At 39.8% G+C, this 24,000-nt stretch overlaps 2 protein-coding genes across 3 annotated transcripts in view; one reads left to right on the plus strand and one right to left on the minus strand.

Annotated features, from left to right (window-relative positions):
* TERT (telomerase reverse transcriptase) overlaps positions 1-12,130 on the plus strand; it is a 28,761-nt gene extending 16,631 nt beyond the window's left edge. Inside the window, exons 9-14 of one of the 2 annotated variants that reach the window (XR_006103379.1) lie at positions 1,811-1,882; positions 3,544-3,732; positions 4,758-4,884; positions 5,156-5,217; positions 9,196-9,333; positions 11,266-12,130. Coding sequence is in view for 1 of the 2 variants with exons in the window: in XM_042461897.1 (XP_042317831.1) it covers positions 3,544-3,732; positions 4,758-4,884; positions 5,156-5,217; positions 7,627-7,751; positions 9,196-9,333; positions 11,266-11,369 (745 nt within the window). In the remaining variant the exon portion in view is untranslated. Of the gene's footprint in view, positions 1-1,810; positions 1,883-3,543; positions 3,733-4,757; positions 4,885-5,155; positions 5,218-7,626; positions 7,752-9,195; positions 9,334-11,265 lie in introns of both variants that reach the window. The other variant, XM_042461897.1, reaches the window with a different exon arrangement.
* Positions 12,131-12,857: 727 nt separating this feature from the next.
* Positions 12,858-24,000, minus strand: part of LOC121927888 (sodium-dependent neutral amino acid transporter B(0)AT3-like) — a 24,837-nt gene continuing 13,694 nt past the window's right edge. The window contains exons 8-12 of the mRNA XM_042461899.1: positions 21,650-21,806; positions 19,201-19,405; positions 17,575-17,734; positions 14,757-14,913; positions 12,858-13,127 (exon numbers count right to left, since the gene is read on the minus strand). Of these exons, the coding sequence (XP_042317833.1) occupies positions 12,945-13,127; positions 14,757-14,913; positions 17,575-17,734; positions 19,201-19,405; positions 21,650-21,806 (862 nt within the window). The 3' untranslated portion in view covers positions 12,858-12,944. The remainder of the gene's footprint in view (positions 13,128-14,756; positions 14,914-17,574; positions 17,735-19,200; positions 19,406-21,649; positions 21,807-24,000) is intronic.

Consider the following 24,000-nt stretch of genomic DNA (forward strand, 5'->3'; position numbering starts at 1 on the left):
ACAAGAGTTTTAAACAAAAAAGTAGTGTTGAAAACTGCCTTGGAATTTCCTGATCAGGATCACTGACTCTTCTTCCCACATAAGCTTCATGTGCTTATCTGTTGGTTGAGTCTCAGAGAAGCTGGCATAAATGCTTCTTTTGGTAACTCTTTTTGCTTCTGTGGTGAATCCTTATTTGGATGGCTCCTTCCCTGTCGTAATGCTTAACCATGGCAACTCAGAGTAGAGAGACCCCTGTGGTCTCTTCAGCCTTCTCTTTGAAGGGGTTTAGTGAATTCATCATGAACTTCTTTCATATGAAAGCCCCAGTGGCAAGAAAGGATGTTCTTTCAGCCTTATGATGTAAGACTGAGGGGACAAGGTGAATCTGGATTTCTCTGCTTTAGCTTTTCAGAGGTTTTTTCCCAATGTCTACTGTCCTTCATAAGCCATATTGAAAGTACTGAAAATAGGAAGCAGGGCAGAAATTCCATTTCTATCCAGGAGACAAGAGGAAAAAAATCAGTTTTGATAAACAATAATTTTCTGCAACCGTTCTCAATTTAACTTTGAGATCCATGAGGTAGGAGGACACTAACTTGCCCTATTGTCCTTGTTTAAGCTTTCATAAAAACAGAACATTTTCTTATAAGCTCATGTTCTCTGCCCAGTGGCCAATGACCAGACAAGTCAGCTTCTTAAACAAATCAATTAGAATGCCACAAACTCATTTATCCAAATAAGTTGACTGATGATGATAATAAATTTGGCAAAAGTATCAGTGCCTCTGCTTATTTGGCATAATTTTAAGCCTCATACAGTAAGATTTTTTTAAAAAACTTGCATTGTTGAGTTGTGGCATATTTTCTGATCTCACTGAGAATGCTGGGTGTAAAAATCCCTCTTAGCCAAAGTAGGCTTTGTGGATATGTATTTACTGTACACCAATACTGAGAGCCAGGAAATAAAAAGAAGAATAAAAGCAAAAGATATTCATTTTCTGACAGTTCGGTGCTCCCTACCCCAAGAAGAAATTCTGATTTCTCCCAAATGGATCAATCTCCTCATGACCAGAGAACATAATCTACTCCAGTGCATCTTGGGTCCAAAACACACTGTAGAAATAATCCTGTTTGAGACCGCTTTAACGGCCTTGACTCAATGCTAGGGAATCATAGGAACTATAGTTTATTGTGGCACCAAAGCTCTCTGCCAGAGAAGTCTAAATGTCTCTCAGAACTACAGTTCCCAGGATTCCCCAGCATTGAGCCTGGGCAGTTATAGCATTCTGAAACCGGATTATTTCTGCAGTGTATTTTGGACCATAGTTTGCCAAAATAAATATTACTTGTTCGGACAAAAAAGTAACCCAGGGGCAAATACAAGTAAATTTGTTTAGAATTTTTGTTGTTGTTGTTTGCTGGGGGCGTTGTTTGTTTTTTGTTGTCTCTCTGTGTGTGTGTGTGTGTGTGTGTGTGTGTGTGTGTGTGTGTTGGTTATATAAAAAATCTTCATAGCAAGTGGCTGAAATTTGGTACCAATATATCCAAATGTATAGGTTTGGTTCTCCATGAATTTTTCAACAAAGCAGGGCTGTGGAAGACAGAATGCTCCTATCCTACTGCATAAGGGTAAAAAGAGGCAAACGTATCAATTTGGGATAATAAAGTGATTACAAGTGTTTGATGTTTTCAGTTTTGATGGGAGAGAAAATGTTCTGAGAAACAGATTTTAGAAACTGTTTTGTATGATAACCAAGAATTAGTCATTCATACTATGAAAACTAGATTGTTCTCAAGACCAATGTAACACTCTTTTTAAAATATTCCAGAGTGCTGATGCGTTTAACAGATGACTTCTTGCTTGTTACACCTCATTTAACACAAGCAAAAATGTTTTTGAGGTATGATATAAACTTGATCCACGTTTTTAGTGGAAAGTTGAGTTACCTTTCCTTGTGCTTTGATTCTTTCTAGATCTATCTGTCCACGAAGGAATTGAAAGATAACCTGCCCTTGTTCTGCTCTGTTTTCCCATATTTCCTTCCATACAGATAGCTGATACTGGCAATCATAACCATGTATATGCTGCTTTCTGCCTAAGTATACATACAAGAGTGAATGTGGTACTAGGCATGAAAATAATTTCCTGGCATTTTTGACTCATGATATGTATATAGATAGATAGAGCTGTAGATGAAAGACTAAAATAAAGCAAGTTTATAACAAAGCCCTTGAGGCTGTGATGACATTCAAAGAGAAGTATACGTGCTGTGTCTGCTGACATTTGAACTAGATTTCCAGCTTTTGAGCACAATGGGCTGGAGATGGATCTTGCTGTGTACCAGTCTTTCTCATAATTCACAGAAGAAAAATGAACTTTGAGAAGCCAGAAAAACATGGAGATTTGCCATCCTTGCCTAGTTTATAAAAGCTGATAAATGTTTTTATTGGTGCAGAAGTATGTTAATGTAACATGTATGAATTATTGGTTTGTACTAGTGAGTGGAGAACTCCTTAAAAAGGGTCTGTATTTGCTGGATGAGTTCAAAAGGAGAATGAAAGCTCAAGAAATAAAAGGAATCAGGGATTAAAAAAAATAACCCAGCTATATAATTTATTGTATGATGGTGGTGCTGAATATTTTTTTAAAAAAATCAACAACAACCATACATCAGATTATATAATAAACTGAACACATATCCAAACTCCCAAAGTCCAGTGCATTTAATGAGATGCCAGCGCAAGATTTGAATGCAAGACTCTTCTGACTATGCTGTTCAGCAATATTGCAATCTTAAAGCTGTAATCAAAAAGTTATGAAAGAGGTGCAAATACATACAGTAATAGAGTTTCTACTATAAGGGATTTTTCCTTTTGGCCCTTCGAAAATGCATAATTGAGAATCTGTCTATCCTGTTATAGGCGAAAGGAGCCAAATTGCTATCCCTGGAAACTGCAGCACCTCTCCCCTCCAGCTCTCCCTTTCTGAACTCGGCTAGTAAAACCAGCCTCTCATTTAGGGTTTTGTTGCCCACTGATAAGGTTACATTGCCACATACTTAGAATGAACAATTCTAGCCATTATAATCAAACAATAATCATTTATTCAATTTTGTGCCTATTTTGTTTCTCTTCCTTAGAGTAAGAGGAATGTCTAAAAACAGTCCTATAGATCCAATTACCTTCTTGTTTACAATGATCAGTGTTCCATTTCCTCTTAAGTTTGCTATGATTTTTCCCTATCCTGGTAGAGGAGAAGAAATCAGAGTAGAGACAGTGGCAGCATCTGCACTGTAAAAATAATGCAGTTTGACACCCTTTTAATGTCATGGCTCCATCCTACAGAATTCTGGGATTTGTAGTTTTGTGAGACAGCAGCATGCTTTGGCAGAGAAGGCTAAAGACCTTGTGAAACTACAAATCCCAGGATTCCATAGGATGGAGCTACTGTGCAGCACTTAAAGTGGTGTCATACTGCATTATTTCTACATTGTAGATGCACCCACTGTCATTTATTATGCACCTGTTTGGCACTTTTAACCATGCATTTGCTTTAACCTAGAACCCTAGCCATGGGGATTCCAGAGTATGGCTTTGTTATAAACCCATCTAAGACAGTTGTGAATTTTTCTGTTGATGAAGATCTACCTGGATGCTCGGGGTTCAAACAGTTACCACCTCACTGCGTCTTCCCATGGTGTGGATTTTTAATTGATACACAGACTCTTGAAATATATAGCGATTACTCCAGGTAAATAGGAACAATACACAATACCTATATTAATGTTAGGACTACAGTACTTGCTTTTAATTGATAGATTAATGAAGAGATTAAATGAAGACTGTGGTTGCGGAAATGAATATTTAAGCAGTGAATGTATTGCTTATGCAGAGGTTGTTTTGCTTGTCAGTTGACCTGGATTATGGGATTTAAGAAATATTAAAGTAGATTGTTATTCAACCAGAATGTGTTAAATTCACTGATAGCTCCAGTGAATATGTTGGCTGGAAGCTGATCCATGCAGACCTTCAGACAGCATGAAATCTACAACTTGTGAACCATGAAGCTGGTTCAGCCACTTCTCAGTTACCTGCTAACTTTTCTGGTTGCTGTATTTGCAGTCCCAAACTAGCCACGGGGTGGGGGGGGGGAATCAAATATCCTAGACCCACTCCCATAGTTGTATTTTAAGACTGGTGGATGCTACATTCTGTAGATATTTGTGTAGGCTTCTCTGATTAAAGAATTACGACCATTTCACACAACCATTCAGCAATAATATTAAACTGTACAGCAAGTCATTGGCTCAAGTCAGTAGCTCAGAAGTGTATATTGTTTAGGGTTAATCTGTTTCTTTCATTTTAGGCACAAGTATTAGAATCATAGAGTTGGAATAGACCTCATGGACAGTCCTGTCCAACCCCCTGCCATGCAGGAACACAGAATCAACCCCCCCCCCCCCCGCATCCAGCCTCTATTTAAAAACCTCCAAAGAAGGAATGTTCACCACACTGTTGGTTTATTTAGTATTTCTTAGATGTTGGCATTGGCTGTATGAGGATTTTTTTAAAACTTCACTTTATTTTTCTGAAGCAGATTGTTTCTTATATCATTATTTCAACCTAGCAGCACTTTATTAAATCAAGTTAAGATAAATGATACTTCCTCAAATCCAACTGAATCAGACAATTGCTTAAGTAAAATTGTTTATTACATCCCACTCACTCCTTTCTTTCTTTCTCTCTCCCCTCTTCCTTGCCCTGCTACAATTGCAGTTATGCCTGTACATCTATCAGATCCAGCCTCTCCTTCAACTCTAGTGTCAGAGGTGGTGTGAGCATGAGAAAGAAACTGCTTGCTGTCTTGCAGCTGAAATGCCACAGTTTGGTTGTAGATTTACAGGTGAGAGAAGTAAAAACATAATTGGGATGCCTTTAAGATCCCTTGGATTGAGGCAGAATGGATCCAAATGTGCAGCCAAATCTAAGCTTTTCATGGCAACTAATGTCACTGTAATGAAAACTGCTATGATTTCAGTTCGCCTGCTTTTCTGCATACACATTATTATCCCTAATATATTTTGACTCATTTATTTGTTTACATATATTTATATTGATGGAGCTTCCAAAAAATGTGCTCTAATTTTTTAATGTTTTTCCCTGTCTAAATTTAGATCAATTGCCTTAAAACAGTCTGCATTAATGTTTACAAGATCCTTCTGCTGCAGGCCTACAGGTATGTGATAATTTCCAAGCTTCAGTACTGTCAAAGGCCACTGGAAGGTGCTGTGGGTTAATAAATTCCAAGATTGCTTTTGACCCTGGATGTTCTCTTCCACGCCATGTAGAAGAATCAGCATCATCTGTGCTGCACTGGTAGCAGTGTTCTGGTGTTTGAATCTAGGAAGCATGTATTTCCTGTTCTATACTTGTCCTCATGCTTTTCATTTAGTGGGATGATAATTTTGGCACAGATACAGCTGGACATTTATTCTTTTTTTAAAAAAAATCCTTTTAGTTCTTTAGGCATTATATCTTGAAAGCTGTGTTAGCTGGCTGTTGTGATGATCTGTAGAGTTGTTCTTAACAGATATCAGTACTCTATGAGGATTTTGAGGTTTTCGTTTAGAGAGATAGTTTTTCCGTCCCCACAGAGTGCAGTTTTTCCATATTTTTGCTCCCTTTCCCCAGGCTGTTTTAAGCCAGAAAGAAGCCTTTCTTTCTGCCAGGAAGTGATTAAAATGGCCAGCGGGGGAAACATAGTGCAGGTCTACTCCACACTTTTAAAGTGTGTTTGGCGGCATTTGGGCATAGAAACATTTTTACATCTTTTGCTTTGGATGAGTGCCAATTTCTCTTTGTGGGGCTGGTGCAGTCCCTGATCCGTAAGCAATTGCCCACTCCTTGCTTTCTAGAAAAAGAGAGGGAAACCTCCAGCTGTGTTGGTTCCAGCTTTCATCCTTTTTAACCAGTATAGTCAGTGGTGAGGGATTCTGGGAATTGTAATCCAACACCATCTGAAGTACCACTAATTCCCTGTGTCTCCTACAGATACTGCACTGCCTTTGGATCAAAAGCTCCAAACCAATTATATTTCTTTTAGTTGTTCCATCCTCATCAGATTCAGACCTTCTGTGTTGTTGTTTTCCCCTTAGTCTTGTTTCTGCAAACCCCTCACCTTGTACACTAGTCCTTCCAGCCCTCTGCCCCCCCCCCCACAGAATTTTTTTCAACCTGGCCATCAGTGATGCCCAACTCCACCCTTCCAATGGGAAGGTCACAGAGTTGGCCCATGTGTTAGAAAATGTTGCGGCTCAGTTGTTGATAGGCTTCTTGCCAATAGGACTTGCCAGCTGCCTCTTCTTCCACTATCCCAATGGTCTGATTCAGAGTGGAAGAGGCTGATTTTCTGTTATGATGATAGGTTACTGCTTTGGCACACACACACACCCTCCCTGGATACAGGAGAAATCTGCCCTTACAAAAGTAAGTCCTTTGGAGGGGAACTGGTTCTTGGATGTTAGTTTTTCAGCTTCAGGTCTCCAAACCCCCAGCCAGCATAGCCACAGTAGTCCAAATAGCAGCTTTTCCAAATTCTGAAAAAAGGAACTAGAAGGGAAATTAGTTTTGCCTGATAATCAGGGGGAAAAAATGGTTCCATGCAGAATAGCTGAAGGCTATAGAAAGACAACTGGGGGAAGATAAAAGGGCATAGCAGTACAGTCAAAGAGTACTAAGCAGGATGGTCAAGTGACTACAGAGATCCTTCTCACAACTGAGGTCCTGTGACATTTTGATTCACACATTAATTGAGCGGACAGAAATGAACCAAATCTAAGGCTTGAAAATGTGCCTGCATGAGGAGCTGTCTATAAGTCAAGGTTAAGTCAAACTGACCTTAACCAGAAGTGGATCTAAATTATTCCCAGATCATGATGGGTGCTGCAGATCAGCATCTGATTAAATTCACCATGACTGAAGCAAAACTGCAATATGGTTAACTGCACTTTCTTCAGCCCTCCCATGCCTCTCCCTTCATCTTCCTTGTTGTATAAATTTAGATGGCAAGTATGTCATTCATTAACTATTTTTCCCCTTGGAACATTGTGTCTAAATAAAATCTGTCAGGACTTCAACCTATGTCCTTTCAGTCTTGCCCATAAAGAAATGAGGTTCCCATCTTCACTTTCTGAAGCACTGATAACCTTTTAATCAGTTTGGGTGTGAGCATCCTTTTTCTTCTACATGAATTTATTTTTCTCCCTTCTCCACGAACATCTGCTTATCATACTGAACTTACACTTTGATCAAGGCCAAACAAGAATGGCTTAAGGTGTAATCAGAAACCACCCAAGTTACCTCTTTAATCTTTACTCAGTCTGGGCAGCAGCTGTGAAGGAAAGTCAAATGTAGCCTTTTAGAAGGCCACTGGTATTGTTGAGTAAGAGTGATACAAGATGTGTCACCATGGCCAAAGACATCCTCTCTCGGACAGCTGGGTGGTTTGACTTATTGCCTGAAAAACATTGAAATTCAGTAGAATTTATTTCCTAACCAAGACTTAACCTTTGAGCATACTTAGGCAAATTTTTAATAGTGGAGAGTGTTGTTGCTGTTTTAAAAAAGAATGTTTGTTTAATTCTAGGTTTCATGCGTGTATTCTTCAGCTTCCCTTTAACCAAAAAATTAAAAATAACCCTGATTTCTTCCTGAAAATAATCTCTGATACTGCTGCATACTTCTTCTCTCTTTTGAAAGCCAAAAATTCAGGTAGGTGAAATGAACCACTGTTGGAGCAGCTTTTTCTGATTTGCTTTTTTCTTCAAGAAAGCTAGATATCACTGCATGTTGCATCACTCCCTCTTTCTCTGTCTCTCATCCCCTTCCTCTTCAAATTGTCAGGCAGGGACTCTCACATGACCAGAACTGGGAATATGGGAGGTAGAAAGGTAAATTTAGCCATTTCCTTCTGTAGTGCAGGCCCACCTTCCTTCCCCACAAGCAGCTGTTTAGGTTAAGCAGGGGTGTTCTTACTCCAGGTTCATTAATTTTAACTCATTGTTCTCCATTCTGATTATCTTTGGCTGTAGGCAATAGCTTTAGAATTATTAGCTTTAGTCAGTAGGTCTTGATGAGTGCTTGACCTTCCTCGTCATGGTGGTGAGTTTCAAAAACTTTAAAAATAAAGAACTTTTATTTTTGAATAAAGAAAAATAAAGAACTTTCAATAAATCAAACTCAATTTCATTTGAATTTTAATTACTTAAAAGTTAAATCCAGTGCAACCCCTTTTTCATGTAACTTGCTTTCTATGCCTAGGTGAGGCAGATGAAAGAAGGTCTGTCCTGTCTACTTTCATTTGGCTCCAAAGCTTTGCTAATACATTCTCAGTCTAATGTATTTCTAAGAACAGTTGTTTACTGAGGCTTCTGGTTGCCCAAGAAGCAGCCATCTCATTTGTGTGTTTCTTCCCCCTTGTCCCATCTTTACCAACATAGCATGCTTTCAGGGAGACAGCAGATGAAAGGCTGCTAGAGGAAAGACTGGGGTTGATAGAAGCCTGGCAAGGATATTTTTTGTTGTTGTTGTTGACAACAAAACCATTCCTCCTCCTTGTGTTAAAGAGAAGCAGCTCTGTGTAGAATACAAAGGCTCCAGAAGTACATTTAGTTTCCCCTTCAGATATTTGTTGTGCATGTATTGTTGTGGGTGGTTAAAAGACAGGAAGTTGAAGACATTGTTAGGGAGGTTGCATTGCTTCCTCTTTAAAACCCATTCAGAGCCTGGAAAGATTACTTTTTTGGACTACAGCTCACAGTGCAATCCAAAAACAATGACTTTACCAGCTGGCATCGTCATATTTTTGACTAATGAAAGGAGTTAATAGGATTTCCCATCATGGGCTACATTTTCTTTAAATTGGAGATTAGGTTTGTGCCCTTGCACAAGCAAAGCATGTGATTTTTCCAGATCTTGGAAACATTACTGCTTTCGTCTACAACTCCCATAATCCCTCAGCCATCTTAGCCATTGGATATAGTGACTGGGAGATTCTGAGCATTGTTGTCCAAAAAATAATTTTTGCAACTCTGGCTATTCCACTGGGTAATGGATCCTTAGCAAATTCATATTCTTGCACGCACACACACATGCACACACTTTTAAACAAGATATATCTGTTAAATAAACTCTTCTTGATTTGTTTTACTTGTAGAGATTTATTTTTCTCCTACTGGTGCTTCATCTCCAATTACTTACAAAGCAGTCCAGTGGCTTTGCTATCATGCCTTCAGTGTTAAACTGACAATTCACAGGGCTATTTACAAGTGCCTTCTTCTACCACTCACAGTATGTAAGTACTTCTCCACTCTGAAATTCTTTATATACATATTTCCTTCAGGAATAGAGACAGGCAGAAAGAGAGGGAGAGAGTACCTCTGATGTGCACTATGAAGATTAATATTGTATTTGTGGACTTCAGATACTCTCTGCCTATTAAACCCAGTTTGGGCATTGCCCCTCATGTGTTCCCTACCTTATGAGGGGGATGTCTTCTTGGCCTGACTCCTCTGTCACATTTCTGATGGCTGCACACTTTGGAACTGAACTTCCAAGGAAAGGAGGGCTGTTTTTTTGACTCCCTGTTCGATCTGAAGCCACAGTAAATGTGTGAGGGGGAATGTCTGAATGAAACAATTTTGTTCCCCTTTTAACTGCAGACATTTGGTTGCCGTGTACATAAGAACTGGTGGTCCTAAATAGGTCTGCTTCTCTCCACACATTGATAAATGTATAGCTGTGTGTACATTGATAGATGTGTCAGCATTGCCATGTGTGCATTGGCAGTTCTCAGTCACATTTGCTGTACTAAAGTACAGTATATTAAATCTTTAATTAATAACCATCTGTTTTTATTACAATAATGTATCTGATGTTATTTCCAATTAAAGATGCAAATTTACTTTTAAAGTCACTCAGTTTTCAGTCACTTAAGAGGAAAAAAAGTTTGGATAAGGGGATGCTGCTGAGAAAGGCATTTCTCTTTTGGCAGGGGTGGGGAGGCAGTTGTATGAGAGCCCTGACTCAGTTGAGATATTTATAGATGTAACTATGGTGCATTGGGGATATGTAGATTTTTATGATACACAGTTAAATATTACCTAGGACTTCATGTTGTACTTGGGGACCCTTATCTGCACAGTCGCTAGCATCATTCTTGTAATAAAATCTAATCTGATATGGGCTATTCTTTGAGAACATTGATCCAAATGGCCTGGTTGCACATCTCAGCCATATAGTTCTCTGTGTTTTTTATTAGTGATAGCTGAGTTGATAGTCACTCTCCATAGATTAACTGAGTCCCCCTGCCACCTTGGGGAGAAATCAAAAATGCCCAGTTTATTTTTTGGTTGAAATCACGCGCAGAGAGAGAAAGAGAAGGTTTATCTTTTCTTCTGTTACCAGACACGCTACTCTTTTTGCACCTAGTCCCAGGACACAGTTAGCTAGCTATCAGAGGACAACAGGTTCCTTGGGCCAGCAAGCCCTTCCCATATGCCATGAACCTGAAGAGAATTGGGGTTCTGGTAGTAACTGTTAATTTAAAAATACATTCAACATGATGCTTCGAGTGGAATTTTTAATATATTAGCTAGCTAGTTTCTTTCTTAAGAGGGCATTGCAACCATGGATGATGGAGTTTTTGTTGTGTTCCTTCAAGTCATTTCCAACTTGTGGAGACCATAAGGTGAACCTATCATGGCATTTTCTTGGCAAGATTTGTTCAAAAGTTAGTCATTGCCTTCCCCTGAGGCTGGGAGGATGTGATTTGCCCAAGGTCACCCAGAGGGTTTCATGGCCAAGTGGGGACTCAAAGTCTGGTTTCCAGAGTCATAGTCCAAGTCTCAAAACACTACACCAGTGATGGTGAACCTTTTAGAGACCGAGTGCCCAAACTGCAACCCAAAACCAACTTATTTATTGCAAAGTCCCGCATTCCTCTGGTTTTCTAGGTACTAACTCTGGCGAACTCTGTACTGGGGTGACTGCGTGCATGCCCACAGAGCGGGCTCTTAGTGCCCCCTCTGGCACCCGTGCCATAGGTTCGCCATCACTGCACTACACTATGCTAGCTCTCTAGAGGAAGGATACTTAGTATCTTTCCAGTATATTTGGCTTGGGTTTGGTGTGATACTATACTGGTATATATTCGTGGTCTTGTGTATTTTGGTCTGAGTTGTTCCTTTTCATGAACTATGATTGTTTAATGACACTATGTTTACAGGTAAAATATCATTACTTCAGCAAATGCCAGAAGCTACTGTCCAGTTGCTAAAGGAAGTGACAGAGCCATCGCTTCATAATGACTTCAAAGCTATCCTTGATTAACTGCCTGTATCCACATTCATATTTCATTTTCTTCTCCATGCACAAGATCTCTTCAGACTGATGATGAGGTTCAACCTTTTGAAACAATTGTTGCATAGTGAATCAACAGATAGATAAATCTGATTGAATGGGTCTACTCTAGTTCGGACCATCAGTACAATTTGGTCCCTTGTGTGTTTATTTTAAATAAGGACAGGCATTTTGGTACCGTCCAGAAATAATCAAATATATGTTTTTTGTGGTATCGTGTCTAAAAAGTTATTTATGGTTGCAAGTTTTTACAAAAATGTGACCCACATTTTTATACTAAATTGCATATTTTATTTTTATAGTGTTGGTGTCAGGATCATGTAGTTTGTCACAAACCTTGCTCAATAAATGTAGAAGTGTTGTAACCTATTTCATTATTTGCATTATTTGCGAGCCCCATTATATTGCTTATTCCTTATCAGCAAGGAAGTAATTCACAAGGGATGTCATTATACCTTTCAGCCCGGGGCTTGCTTTGCTCAGTCTTAACCCTCAAACATTTTATGTGAGAGAATTAGATGAGTCTGAGATTAGAATATGCACTCAAGCATAAGGATTTGAGATACTGCTGTAGTTTTATTGAGGGCACTAAACCTGCACAGGAGAAATTGTTGCCCCCTTCCCTATTGCTTTATTGATATAATCCCAAGAGCTCATTTGCCAGGCTGACTGCAACTCTCTGTATGGTTACTGTATCATTCTTAGTAACAGTATGCCTACTTGTCAGCTTATATTGGAAAGGTAAATGATATGGCTGTGGCCAGAGTATTCCACATAAATAAAAGTTGATTTATCTCCCTACTATTCTTTCTTCTTTCTACATTGTATAGGTTATAGGAAAAATTGTTGTTTGTAGATCTTGGCATGAACATAAAAAGTGAGGAAAGTGGTAAGTGAGGGATAGTGGGGATAGACGTTAATTGGCTACATAACTAAACTGGTAATGCATTTTTAAGTGCCTTAGTGAATTTAGCCTCCTTATATTCCAGGTCAAGAAAATCAATGGGGGTGTATATTATATTAGAACAGCAGAATTATGGTCAGTAGGCATATGGGGTTTATGCTTTAATTTCCATCTTTCTTTCCAGGCAAGCAAATCAAAATGCAGTGATATGATATATTATCTTCAGTTCTGACCGAGTGTAAATCTCCACCAACATACCTACAAAGAAGATTCAGGATGCTGATATCTGCTTATTCCCCAGCCAAGCAATGGAAACTAAACAGCATTGGGCCACCATTCCCCTCCTCCCATAAGTTCTGGCACTAATACTAAATTGGGCAGCAATCCCCAAAATCTCTGACTAAAGGATAGAGTAAAACTGCTGGAAATAAATATGTGAGCCATTCTCAGTCTTCAACAGTTTTATAGAAAAGGTATATTTATTTTAGAATACTTATTACTTTCATTAAGGTCTAGCAGCAATTTATACAGATAATGTTACCTCTGAACTCCCAGAGAGTGCCTTAAAAATTAATATATATTATTTTTAACAAACAAGATAGGGCTGACTGAAGTGCCTGGATTGTTGCAGGATTGTAAGATCAAGTACTTGTTGGGTTGTTAGAAGGACGTTGAGCTTGCTTCTGTTTCCTTGCCCACATAACTTGCCCAAAATGGTGTATGGCTGCAATTGGGATGATTGCGCATGGGGTAATTGTGAGCAAGGCACAGATGAACACAATCCACCCAGGATAGCCTTTTTGCTCTTTCACAGGGAAATGTTCCTGCAAGAAAAACAATTACACAGCATGAAATTAACTTTAAATGTTAATACTACAACATGAGAGCTGAGCAAGGTAGACAATGTTCAGGAAGGAAAGTATTTAGTAAGGGAAAGGTTCTTTGTCCTATATTTATGAATACAGTATATAGAGACTGCTGTGGCAGGCTTGCTCTTCCTTGCAATACAGTCCTCTTGAGGTCTGGGTTTTTATAGAGAGGCTGGTGTGCTGCAGGCTAGGAGCCTTGGAGAGTTCTTGGCAACTATGATGGTAATATCTACGTGCCATAGGTTGCACAGGTGCCCACCACCACAGGGGCAGAGATTTGCTCTCCTGCCCCTGCACAGGCACAGCAAATATTAGATTAGATAGTTAGATTTCACTGAAATAAGCCCAGCCTGTCAGCCAGAGCAGTGGCTTAGTTCAGAACAGGAATAGGGAACCTTTGTCCCTACAGGTGTTTTAGATGTCACCTCCAGAAGAACCTAGCTGGCATGATCCATGGAAAGGGATAGTAGGAGTTGTATTCCAAAACATCTGATAACAGAGAATATTTAAAAATATTCAAATTATCCTCTAACATTGCCTCACAATAAATTAATAGTTTTTAAAACAATGGCTCAGACATCAGGAGACATAACTGTGGTATGTAGCTATGATAAGTGTCCCAGTACAACTCCCTCCCCCCCCAAAAAAAACTTTAAGGGTGCAGCCCCACTCTCAAGACAGACATTTCTATATCAGTGGAGAGCAAGGAAAACAGCAGAGACCCATCTAGCTATTTTTCTTCAGATGGCTCCAAGCACTAATGTCATCCTCAAGATCTCTTCACAAACATGGAAATACTGTTCATTTAAATATATAAATGGTGAATTTTGGAAGGGATTTTTGTTGTTGCGTGGTCAGAAAAGAATTCCAACCTCCACAACAAACAAAAAATGGAGCATGATGGCATAAATTCAACTTAGCCATCCTAACTCACTAACATGATTATAAATATTTCAGAGAGGAGAGATAACACTAGCAGCAGAAAAATTAAAGGATTCCCAGTTTTATGCAGACGTGAACCAGCCCTTAGTTGGAGACACCAACCCCATTGAACCAATTTTCTTATCCTGGGATTACCCAAAAATGCTGTTTCTAAATGTTGGCTGGAATTTTGCCTCTGACTTACATCATTGTAAATGGTCTTGTGTATGTCCAAAATTGAACTGAGTGGTTTCTCAATATCTGTACTCACCGAGGGACTGCTGTTGTACTGCTGTGGCAGTACAATATATGGATGTCCGTTGCACTATGGTAGTAAACATGACTGTTGTGCTACTACCCAATGCAGAGTGGGAACTGACTACAATGCGCATCCAAACACTGGCTAAGGATGGGAGTGCCCAATGCACAAAGTGCACAGTGCACATCAGAACCCACTTGACTGTGCCTAGACATTTCTGAAACGGTTACAGATTTGTAAAGTTACAAAATGTAGACTATGCTGTAGGTTCTCAACTAATGCTGCATGTCATAACTTAGGAATTCATGACTGCAAGACGGAGTTGAGAAGTGAATACCTGATTTTAGGCAGAGAAATAAGACAAAGGACTAGGAGTTTATTACACTAATACCAAGGTAACATACATAGTCTGGATTCCATGCACTGTAGCTTGGTGGCCTCTGAATAGCTATGTACGCCAAAAAAACTGCACCCATTAACACAGGGCTAATAATTTGCCATGACGCCTTCCAGTAGAATTTCACTGGTCGTCCTGTCATCCATCTCACATCATCACAGAACCTGTGAGCCAAAATTGGTTACAATAATTGACAAATGAATGGAGAATGGTGCCTTATTCTTTGTGCTGTATCTTATTAAATATGACACCAATTAAGTATCGTTCTTATACACAGTCTGGGTTAGTTTTGTATCAAGTGATGATTTGCAGAAATGACTAAGATGCCACAGAAGGTTCTGTACCATTACGCTTAAGTTTAAGATATCATGGCCACATAGTCCAAAACCCCCACAAAGAACTACGGGTGCTGGCTGCGAAAGCCTTCAACTTCACAATAGTTTAGATCATTCCACTCCTTTCCATTGAAAACGCATGTTTAGCACAACCTGAATTGTATCTCTAATCACCTCCAACAGGAGTAAAGAAGAAAATCAATATAACTGAATAGTTTTTTTGTGGGGTTTTGTGGCCTATATAACGAAATGTTCCACATTCAAGTAGCACAGAAGGGAGAAGGTGGACTTGAGCGTTTCAGTGTGACATCTATGGAAGGGATTTTAAAATTATGGTCTACAAAAAATAGGGATAAACATTTAATCTTGAAACGTTTCTGTTCCAGATCAAACAGTAGTTTACCATTTCAGGGAGAAGCAAAACTACCCAAAACAGAGCTGTAACCTGCATTTAATAAATTAATATATTTTTGATAACTGAGAACTAGGTGTCATGATCAGATTCAGCCTGAGCTCAGCCAACTGTGTTGACTCCCAGTTTGTTTCCAGGTTCAGTTCAAAGCAATGGTTTTGACCATCAAAGCCCTTCACATCTTGGAACTAAAACAGCTGAAGAACAACAAATTTTCCCTCTTTCCCCCCAGACCTTTACAACTCCAGTTCCACCAACACCTGAGTATAACCAAACAGCAGAAAATCTAAGCAGCTTGTGCATTTTTATCTGTAAGAGGTATCTTCCATTCCAGTACTTATCAGCAGTCTCCTAAACTTAAAAGGCAGGGGAGTCAATTTCATTTTGTCTGTTCTAATAAGATTTTAAAACCCTTGAGAGACTATCTGAAGTAGCTGTCTTTCATAATTAATTCTAAATCTTTTAAGACCAAACATACCACACTTGACCAATCTGCCTTTACAACCTAACTCATTTTTTAAATAAAAAATTATTTTAAAAATCTCTTTTGCCTTGCTCTTTATGCCTGGACTGGAAGCTTCAGATAAGACAGCAGTACCAATGTTGTGATTTTCAAAAATTGTCCCTGCAACACAGAGATAACCAATATTCTGAGTTCCAGTGTTGTTGGGCCATTTCCAGAGGCTCTGTTGATCTCTTCAGACGCCAAGATTGTATTTCCAGGTTATCCAATAGGGGAGATTAATGTCAAGATAGCATACAAGTAGCCATATAAAAAGATTATAACCTCCCAGATCCTCAACAGAAAGCAGGATTGTTTATTCAGTTCCTGGACCGTTTTATGGTGCTAATGGTAAATTCAGCCAGGTTCATTTAACAGGGAGAAAACAAATACCCTTCTGTGCTGTCTTTCTCTAGTATCTGAGCCAATGGAAAACAATTACACCTTTTGCAACGAAAGCCAAAGACTCTCATCTGTAACACTTGCTACACATAGTTTGCATGTAGGAATTTACTGGGTGGCACACCACATCCCCAACACCATCTCTCCACCATCTGATATCCATGCATTGAACGCACATATTTGCAAACGAATCCCAAAATCGGAATAGATGCTTGTGTGCAGCGTACAGCCAGGAACAGGAGTGGCTGATAGCTGCCATGTCACTGAGGCAGTAATCTGGGTTTGGGTCTGAACATTAAAAGAGCTATCTAAGAGGTTGAGCCCATTTGGAGGAGCAGATTCACTGTCCCACTGGCATGAAAGCTGCCATGTGCCACTATTAGACTCTGCAAGTCTGCCCCAGTCGGGCAGAATCCCTACATGCAAACAACTATGATTCTGGAAATCATGGTTTCAATTCCTGCTTTGCCATGAAAACCCATTGGGTAACCTTGGGCACATCATACGCTCTCAGCCCCAGAAAATGCTACAATAGGTTCACCTTAGGGCTGCCATAAGTTGTAAATAACTTGAAGGCATACTGCAACAGCACAGAGACACAAAAATGTATATTGTGTATTCGCCCAAAGGCGAACCTATCACGCTTTTCTTGGCAAGATTTGTTCAGAGAGGGTTTGCTTTTGCCTTCCTCTGACATGCCCAAGGTCACCAATGGGGTTTCCATGGCCGAATGTGGATTTGAGCCATTGCTTCCAGAGTCAGTGTCCATGTCTATATTGGGTAACATTACATGGAAAATGCATGTATTTGCAGAAAGGTGTTTGAAAAATTTGTACAACTTTTCGTGCATACTTTAAAAAAAATTCCAGAGTGTGATATAAGATTGGAAAGATTAGAAACTGAAATGCCAAAATTGACAGATTCATTTATAGTAAAAAGGAAAAAAATAATAGAATAGAAAAATAATTACAGCTGCAATGCAGATATATAAGAATATTGGCCTACCCTGCATCATTTTAAGGCTAGTTGAGAACCGGTATAAGAAATACTAAAGAGGCTAAAGTGCTGTATAAGCGCTATTATTGTTAGGAAGGCTTTAATTAAAAAATATGATGATGCAAGGTCAAACACTTCAAAACTTATCCAGACATGTATGTGAAAACGTCCAAGTTACCTTTTCATTCCATAAATAAATATAACACCCATCACTTCAAAGAAAGCAATAACCAGCAAGGGCATGGTTCCCACGTAACCATCGAACACCTCCAGCCAGTAGCTACCTGATCTCAGAGTAAAACACAGGCCCAGCAGAAAGGAGAGCAAGCATATTATGCCTAGAGAAGACAAAATGCATTGTTCTAGTTAAGAAGACATAGCCTTTCACATTCCGATATGTGTTTACCTTTAGTCCCATCCCATCTATTCATTTCTAGCCTAATACCAGATCTTTAAAACCCACCTCAAGGCAGCAAATTGTGCTGGACCCCTCCCCAACTTCAGTAAAGCCAATGGGAGCTGCTACTAACCTCAGCAGATGGATGGATTGTCGTCAACCAGAATGCCACTCTTAAAAGCATAACTCCATCAGACCGTTGGACTACTACTCAATCTCTCAGCCAGCATGGATTATGGAAGACGTAGTCCCAAAAAGTCATCCCCCCCCCAAGTTGTGATATATCATATTGAGATAGATTTGTGATTCCACTCTCTGTGGAGCTTATAAGCTCTCTGCCCTTGTGTTATTCCACCAGCTTATGACTACAGGTTAAACAAAGTTATGGATGCATGTTTCCAGTCCAAGGAAGGCAGAAAACAGTCCCCCATGGCCAATGAGGACAGCATGAAAAAAATCACATCTGGCCACCAACAAGTTGACCAGCTAAGACCTGGGGCAAAGTTAACCAAGAAGAAGGGTGGGTGGAAAGTGTCGCCTGGCTGCCCAATGAGACCAAGCCCAGGCCTTGTTTGTTACTCATTCCTGAATCTCATGAGAGACAGGAAAGCATATGTCTTCCAACATTTCACCTTCAGTCTCAGAATGAGTGGAGGCAGACGTTTGCAGAACCTGGATCTGGGGATAGCACTTCATGTACGCAAAGTGGGCCCTCATCACACTTCATCCTTATATACATAGTATTAATATTACTCTTAAGCTCATGGCATAATAAACTGGTTAGTCTTCTAGACAAGCCCCACTGTTGCCTTTTGGCTGCATATGTATGTGTCTGACAGCTGTCTCTTCTTGTCTAACTTCCCCCCACACTGTGTTTTAGAGAAAGCTAATGAATCATAAATGAATGGGCCCTTGCAAGTAGGATATGATAACTCTATTAAACATATGCCCAGTCATTGGTTTGGTTCCCTACTGTGGGTCCTCAGATAACACTAGAGTGCCTATAATATCCAGCCAACATGACCAGTGGTCAGTGATCCTGGCAGCTTTACTCCAAGAACATTTGGAGACCCAAGATGACTTGGAATTCATTGGATCTAGAAGCAAGCTGACAGTGCTGGGGGAATAAGCAATGACCCCAACCCAATCCAAGAAGCCCCCAATTCCAGTTACTGCCTTAGCGATGTATTCACTAGGTTGCCTTTCCCTGTACCTTAACTCACCTGAAACACAGTGATAACACTAAAACTGACCTTATGAGGTTGTTTTAAAGTTACTGAAACAATTCATGTGATACGTTGAACAATAGTATTAGCTACTACACAAGGTAGAATTACCAACTTAAGACAAATTTTTGATAAAGAAAGATGAGGTTGAGTAGAAAACTTTTCTGAAGAATATTCTTACCACATACAGCCTCCTTAGTTAAGTATTTGGACACAATGGGAAACTCTGTCAAAGGAGTCAAGACACCTTGAACAAGTCCAAACATCGATGACAGTCCCAAGTTGAACAGCATGATGAAAAACAGAACTGCCCAGGCTTGGGCTCCAGGCATCCTGACCACAGCTTCTGTGAATACAATAAAGGCCAGGCCAGCTCCAGAAGCACTCTGCCAAAAGATATTATTATTTTTTTAAAAATCCACAACTTGAACAAAAATTGCAGCCATGCTGGCTAGTTTCTACTTTCTACCTGATTGTAATACAGAGAGAGATTCGTGGTTGTTCAATACTGACAAAGGGTACAAAAATACAGATCAACCATGATCTGGAGGAGGAAAATATAATCATGATAGCTTCCCAGTGATAAAAACTGTCAACAGAGCTGCCATCAAGACATCTTGGCTCTGCTCTTGAAAAGTGTTTGGCAGCTACAGTGTGTGCATAGTATGGGGCTAGATTATTGCTGGGAGTCTGCTATAGACTATATCACTGGTTTTGCACTAACTGCAGTGGTTTCCAATCTGTGTCCAACCTCAATTCAAGGTTTTGGTTTTGACCTATCAAGCCCTAAATGACTTGAGGACAGAATATCTAAAAGACAGCTTCCCTGCATATGAGCCAGCCCCAGATCTGAAATCCTCATCAGAGGTCCTGTTGCCTGTAGAGTCGGCCCTCCTTATCCATGGATTTTTAATCCAAAGATTCGAACATCCACAGCTTGAAAATATTTTTTAAAAAGTATAAATTCCTAATAGCAAACCTTGATTTTCTATTTTATATAAGGGAAAACATTTTGCTCTGCCATTATATTTAAAGGGACTTGAGCATCTACGGATTTTGTTATCCATGGGGGATCCTGGAACCAAACCTCAGCAGATAACAAGGTCCCACAGTAGGGCTTTCTCTGTAGAGGCCTTCAGCCTTCAGCTATGGAACTCCCTCCCAAGAGAAGTCAAGCTGGCTTCCTCCCTCTTAGGCTCCTTCAAGGCAGATAAGGTTGTATTATTTAAGTTGGACTTTGTTCCTTAAAATGCCATCTATGGGAATGTAGACTGCTCTGGCTGCTTTTACTGTAGTGTTTAACAATTTGTTTTTAAATCATATTGTAATATTTTCCCTGTATTTATTTATTTATTTTTATGTATCTCCTTGTACATCACTTACAATGGTGTACAATGAGGCCATAGCAAGCAGAGAGGCAAGACACAAATGCTAGAAGGAAGGAAGGAAGGAAGGAAGGAAGGAAGGCTGCTGGCTGGCTGAGGCAAAGGACAGTATCATCACCTTGCTGTCATTCCATGTACAGAAACGAATTGCACTGCCAGAATCCTAAATTTGCAGATCAGTTCTGGCAGCAGTACTGCATCCCTCACCACATCTGAGTATAGTTCCTAGAGTGCAGGGTTATGTGGCGCTTTAATCACATGTCAGTTTTGTTGCTGTTGTTATTTTTCAGGGAATGGGTAAATTTTCTGCAGAATTTTTTTTCACTAGCCTGCGTGTACAGCCTCCACAGACTGGCAATAAACGCTGGCCTGGTGGCAGAGTGGAGGCATGACATCCACATGACGCATGCCCTGACATTGTCCTGATGCCGCTGTCATGCCGTGCACCCGACCACATGGTGGGCAGCATTACAGCACTCCTCTGGCACTGCATCCAGTCCAGAAGGTGCACCAAAGCCATGATCCAGTCCTAAGAACTGGAGCACAGCTTTGGTGCAGCTTCCAGACTCTTAGTATGCCTGCATCATTTAAACAGCATACCTCCAAAGTGACCCAAAGCAGCTTTATTTTGGCATGTCCATATGGGGCCTATAATATCCTTTCTACTAAAGGACAGAGCATCAAACATATACAATCAGAAACACGAACAATAAAACATAACCTTATAACATCCCACCAATCGTTTTTACAGTCCAGCACTGTACCTGCTATAACCTAGAGAATACTCACTGAAATTTATGAGATTCAAGTCAACTGTGACTAATAAGTCATATGCATTTATCTGTGGTTTATTCTAGCTAGCGCTAATGTCGGATTGAGTTCAAAGTACATGTGGCTCACAAAGGCTAAGCAAAAACTCAGCCCAATAAGTACACCTCCTTCTAAGATCCATGGCAAGATCCCATTCCCCAAAACAATGACAATTTTTCACTGATCGGTTGAGCTTCACTCCTCCATCAACTGCCCCCCTCATGCAATTTGTGGAATGGCATGGAAGAGGATCCATTGACAACAGCACTTGGCCTGTCCAAAAATAGCTCTCTCTGTCCCTACTATCAAAACATATTTCTTGTTAAAATCTAAACAGAAGACCGCATAGAGCAGAAGAGAAAGCCCCAAATAATAATGAGATCTGTCTACGCTATTCTTTCACAACATGATGTTTTTGTGGTATGTGTACAATACCTGATCAAGGAAGTGTTCAAGATCACAGGTTTTCAGATTGAGGCCTTGAATTTTATTTGGAAATGATGCTGTCAAAGAATCCAACCAACGGGTATAGTTGCTTCTTGAAATGCTTGACTGTGTTATATTAAATGCATTGATGAGGTTTTTAATATTTCTGTTGGGGAAACCATGATTGACCCCAATTATTTGCATTATTACAGTTCGTGACAAAGACAATCAATAACCATCGTTTCTATATGTGAAAACAGAGCTAATATGTATACAGATAAAACCAGTTCTTCTATGCCCAAGAGAGATTTACTGCCAGACTGTAAACAATCCTAAAGTTTGTAGAAATACAACACATAAAAAATAAAGAAAATACAACCTCCCCACATCCCCCCCAAATTGGTTTCAGATTGCTTCAGTCTCTAAAGTCTGAACCAACCTTGTTGGACTGAGTTCTTAAAAAATATCAGCTACTGAAGCTAGTAAAGAATTGATATAATATTATTACATCTCCTGATCCCAAACAAAATCCTGATAGACATATTTTGAACCAATGGATCTCCCCAGACTATCTTCTAGGAGAGTTCCATGTGCTACAGTAGTCCAGCTCTCCCCAATATGGGTCCTTTGAGATATTTCTGACTATAACTCCCATCAGCCCCAGTCATACGCATAACAAGAGTAGCAGTTCCAAACTAGAGACTTAAGGTGCGGATGACTTCAGCTTCCAGAGGCACTAGCTAATATGGCCCTGGATTTAGAGGACTTTGGGGAAAATAATGGCCTAGAACATGCAGCCTTCCAGATATACAACAAAGCAGTTCTAGCCTTTACTTCTGCAATAAGTAGCAAAATGCAAAAGATTACTATGGAAGAAAATATGTCTCTAATGAATAAGGCTGCAGTCCTGACTTCCCTTCCCAGAGATTCCCACTGGGTGCAGAGGGCTTTAAAGAAGAGTAAACTCAGTTGGGATTGCGCTATAAGCTTTCAATTTCAAACCTCATTTTGGATTCTATGAATGTAATAGATATGCTGCTCTTTTTCAACGCTGATTTGTTTTTTTTCAAGATTGCTCTGTCTGACATTATGTCTGCTATCATTTTAAGCATGAGAAATGTTCTCTCTCTTTTGGCAGTAATAATAAAAGCTTTCTTAGGGCTCATTCCCACTTACATTTAAACCAGTTTGGGATTCGCCTTCGCTCTGTGTTGGTAAATAGATTCCAAAAGGACCATCATTCCCACTATGAAAGCAGATCTTTTCATTATCCCCTTGTAATTCTTTTTTGGCACGATTGTTGTCTTCACTAGTTTGCGTTGCTTCAAAATGCATGTCAATCATCAGTGACGTAAGCAGCAGCCTGGGTAGCCCGGCTTATATATATTTGATAAAAGATTTGATTCATTGGTTTTGCAATCAATGAGGCAAGTAGTTGCAAAATCAATGAATCGAATCTTCCGTCAATTTTTTTTAAAGTCATGCGCCCATAGGTCACACTACAAGCACAAAGGCAACTTTTCGGGAGGGGGGGTATGGTGGATCTACCAAAAACTGAGGAGGGATGGTAAACACCCCTCTGCCATTAGTGCCTCCCTCCCAAAATGTTGCACTTCAGATCCATCGTTCCCACTTGCTGAACACACTTTAAAAAAATGCTAGGAAACTAGTGTTTGGAAAAAAACAGTTTTTTTTGTGTTTACCTCACTTTATCGTGACAGAAATTGATCAAAGTAGGATCGGAACTGGTTTCAAATGGGAATGATATAACCTAATCAGTGATTTGCTTTAAATCATAGCGGGAATACACCCTTACAATAAGAGTCTTTCAGATGAGCACCTAACCTGAACAGGTGATATTGGCTTGCACATCTTTCACCATATATAGAAACACAGTGAAAGTGGTTCAGATCAGGAGGATCAAATAATGGCTTCTTCACGAGAATCTCAGACTTTTTAACAGCTGGTAGGAAAGGTCCTTCCACCACAGAGATGTCAGTAACTTCTGTGAGGCACTCCTTCAGCATGGCTGAAGTTAGATCAAGAACACATTACAGGAGTTACTAACAGAAATTTCAAACTCTTTTAAAATTGGGAGGGGAGTCCCTGAACAATGTGGGACCTGGTGTGGGGAATGTTGGGAATAGTGAAAATGGGGATGGACACGTAAGTTCACTTAAGGAAATCCACAGAAAGGATGTTTTCCATCCCTACTCCCCCCATACAACTGTTTCCTGTGTCCTATTCCATATTTTTAAAGAGAGCAACCATCACTCTCCAGACAGCTTGTTCGGGAGACACTGGTGGATGTAAGTGTGGAGCAAGGGAGAGCAAACCTCATTCCAAATAACTTCAGAAAT

The sequence above is a fragment of the Sceloporus undulatus genome, chromosome 4, assembly GCF_019175285.1.
Source record: "Sceloporus undulatus isolate JIND9_A2432 ecotype Alabama chromosome 4, SceUnd_v1.1, whole genome shotgun sequence".
Taxonomy (NCBI): domain Eukaryota; kingdom Metazoa; phylum Chordata; class Lepidosauria; order Squamata; family Phrynosomatidae; genus Sceloporus; species Sceloporus undulatus.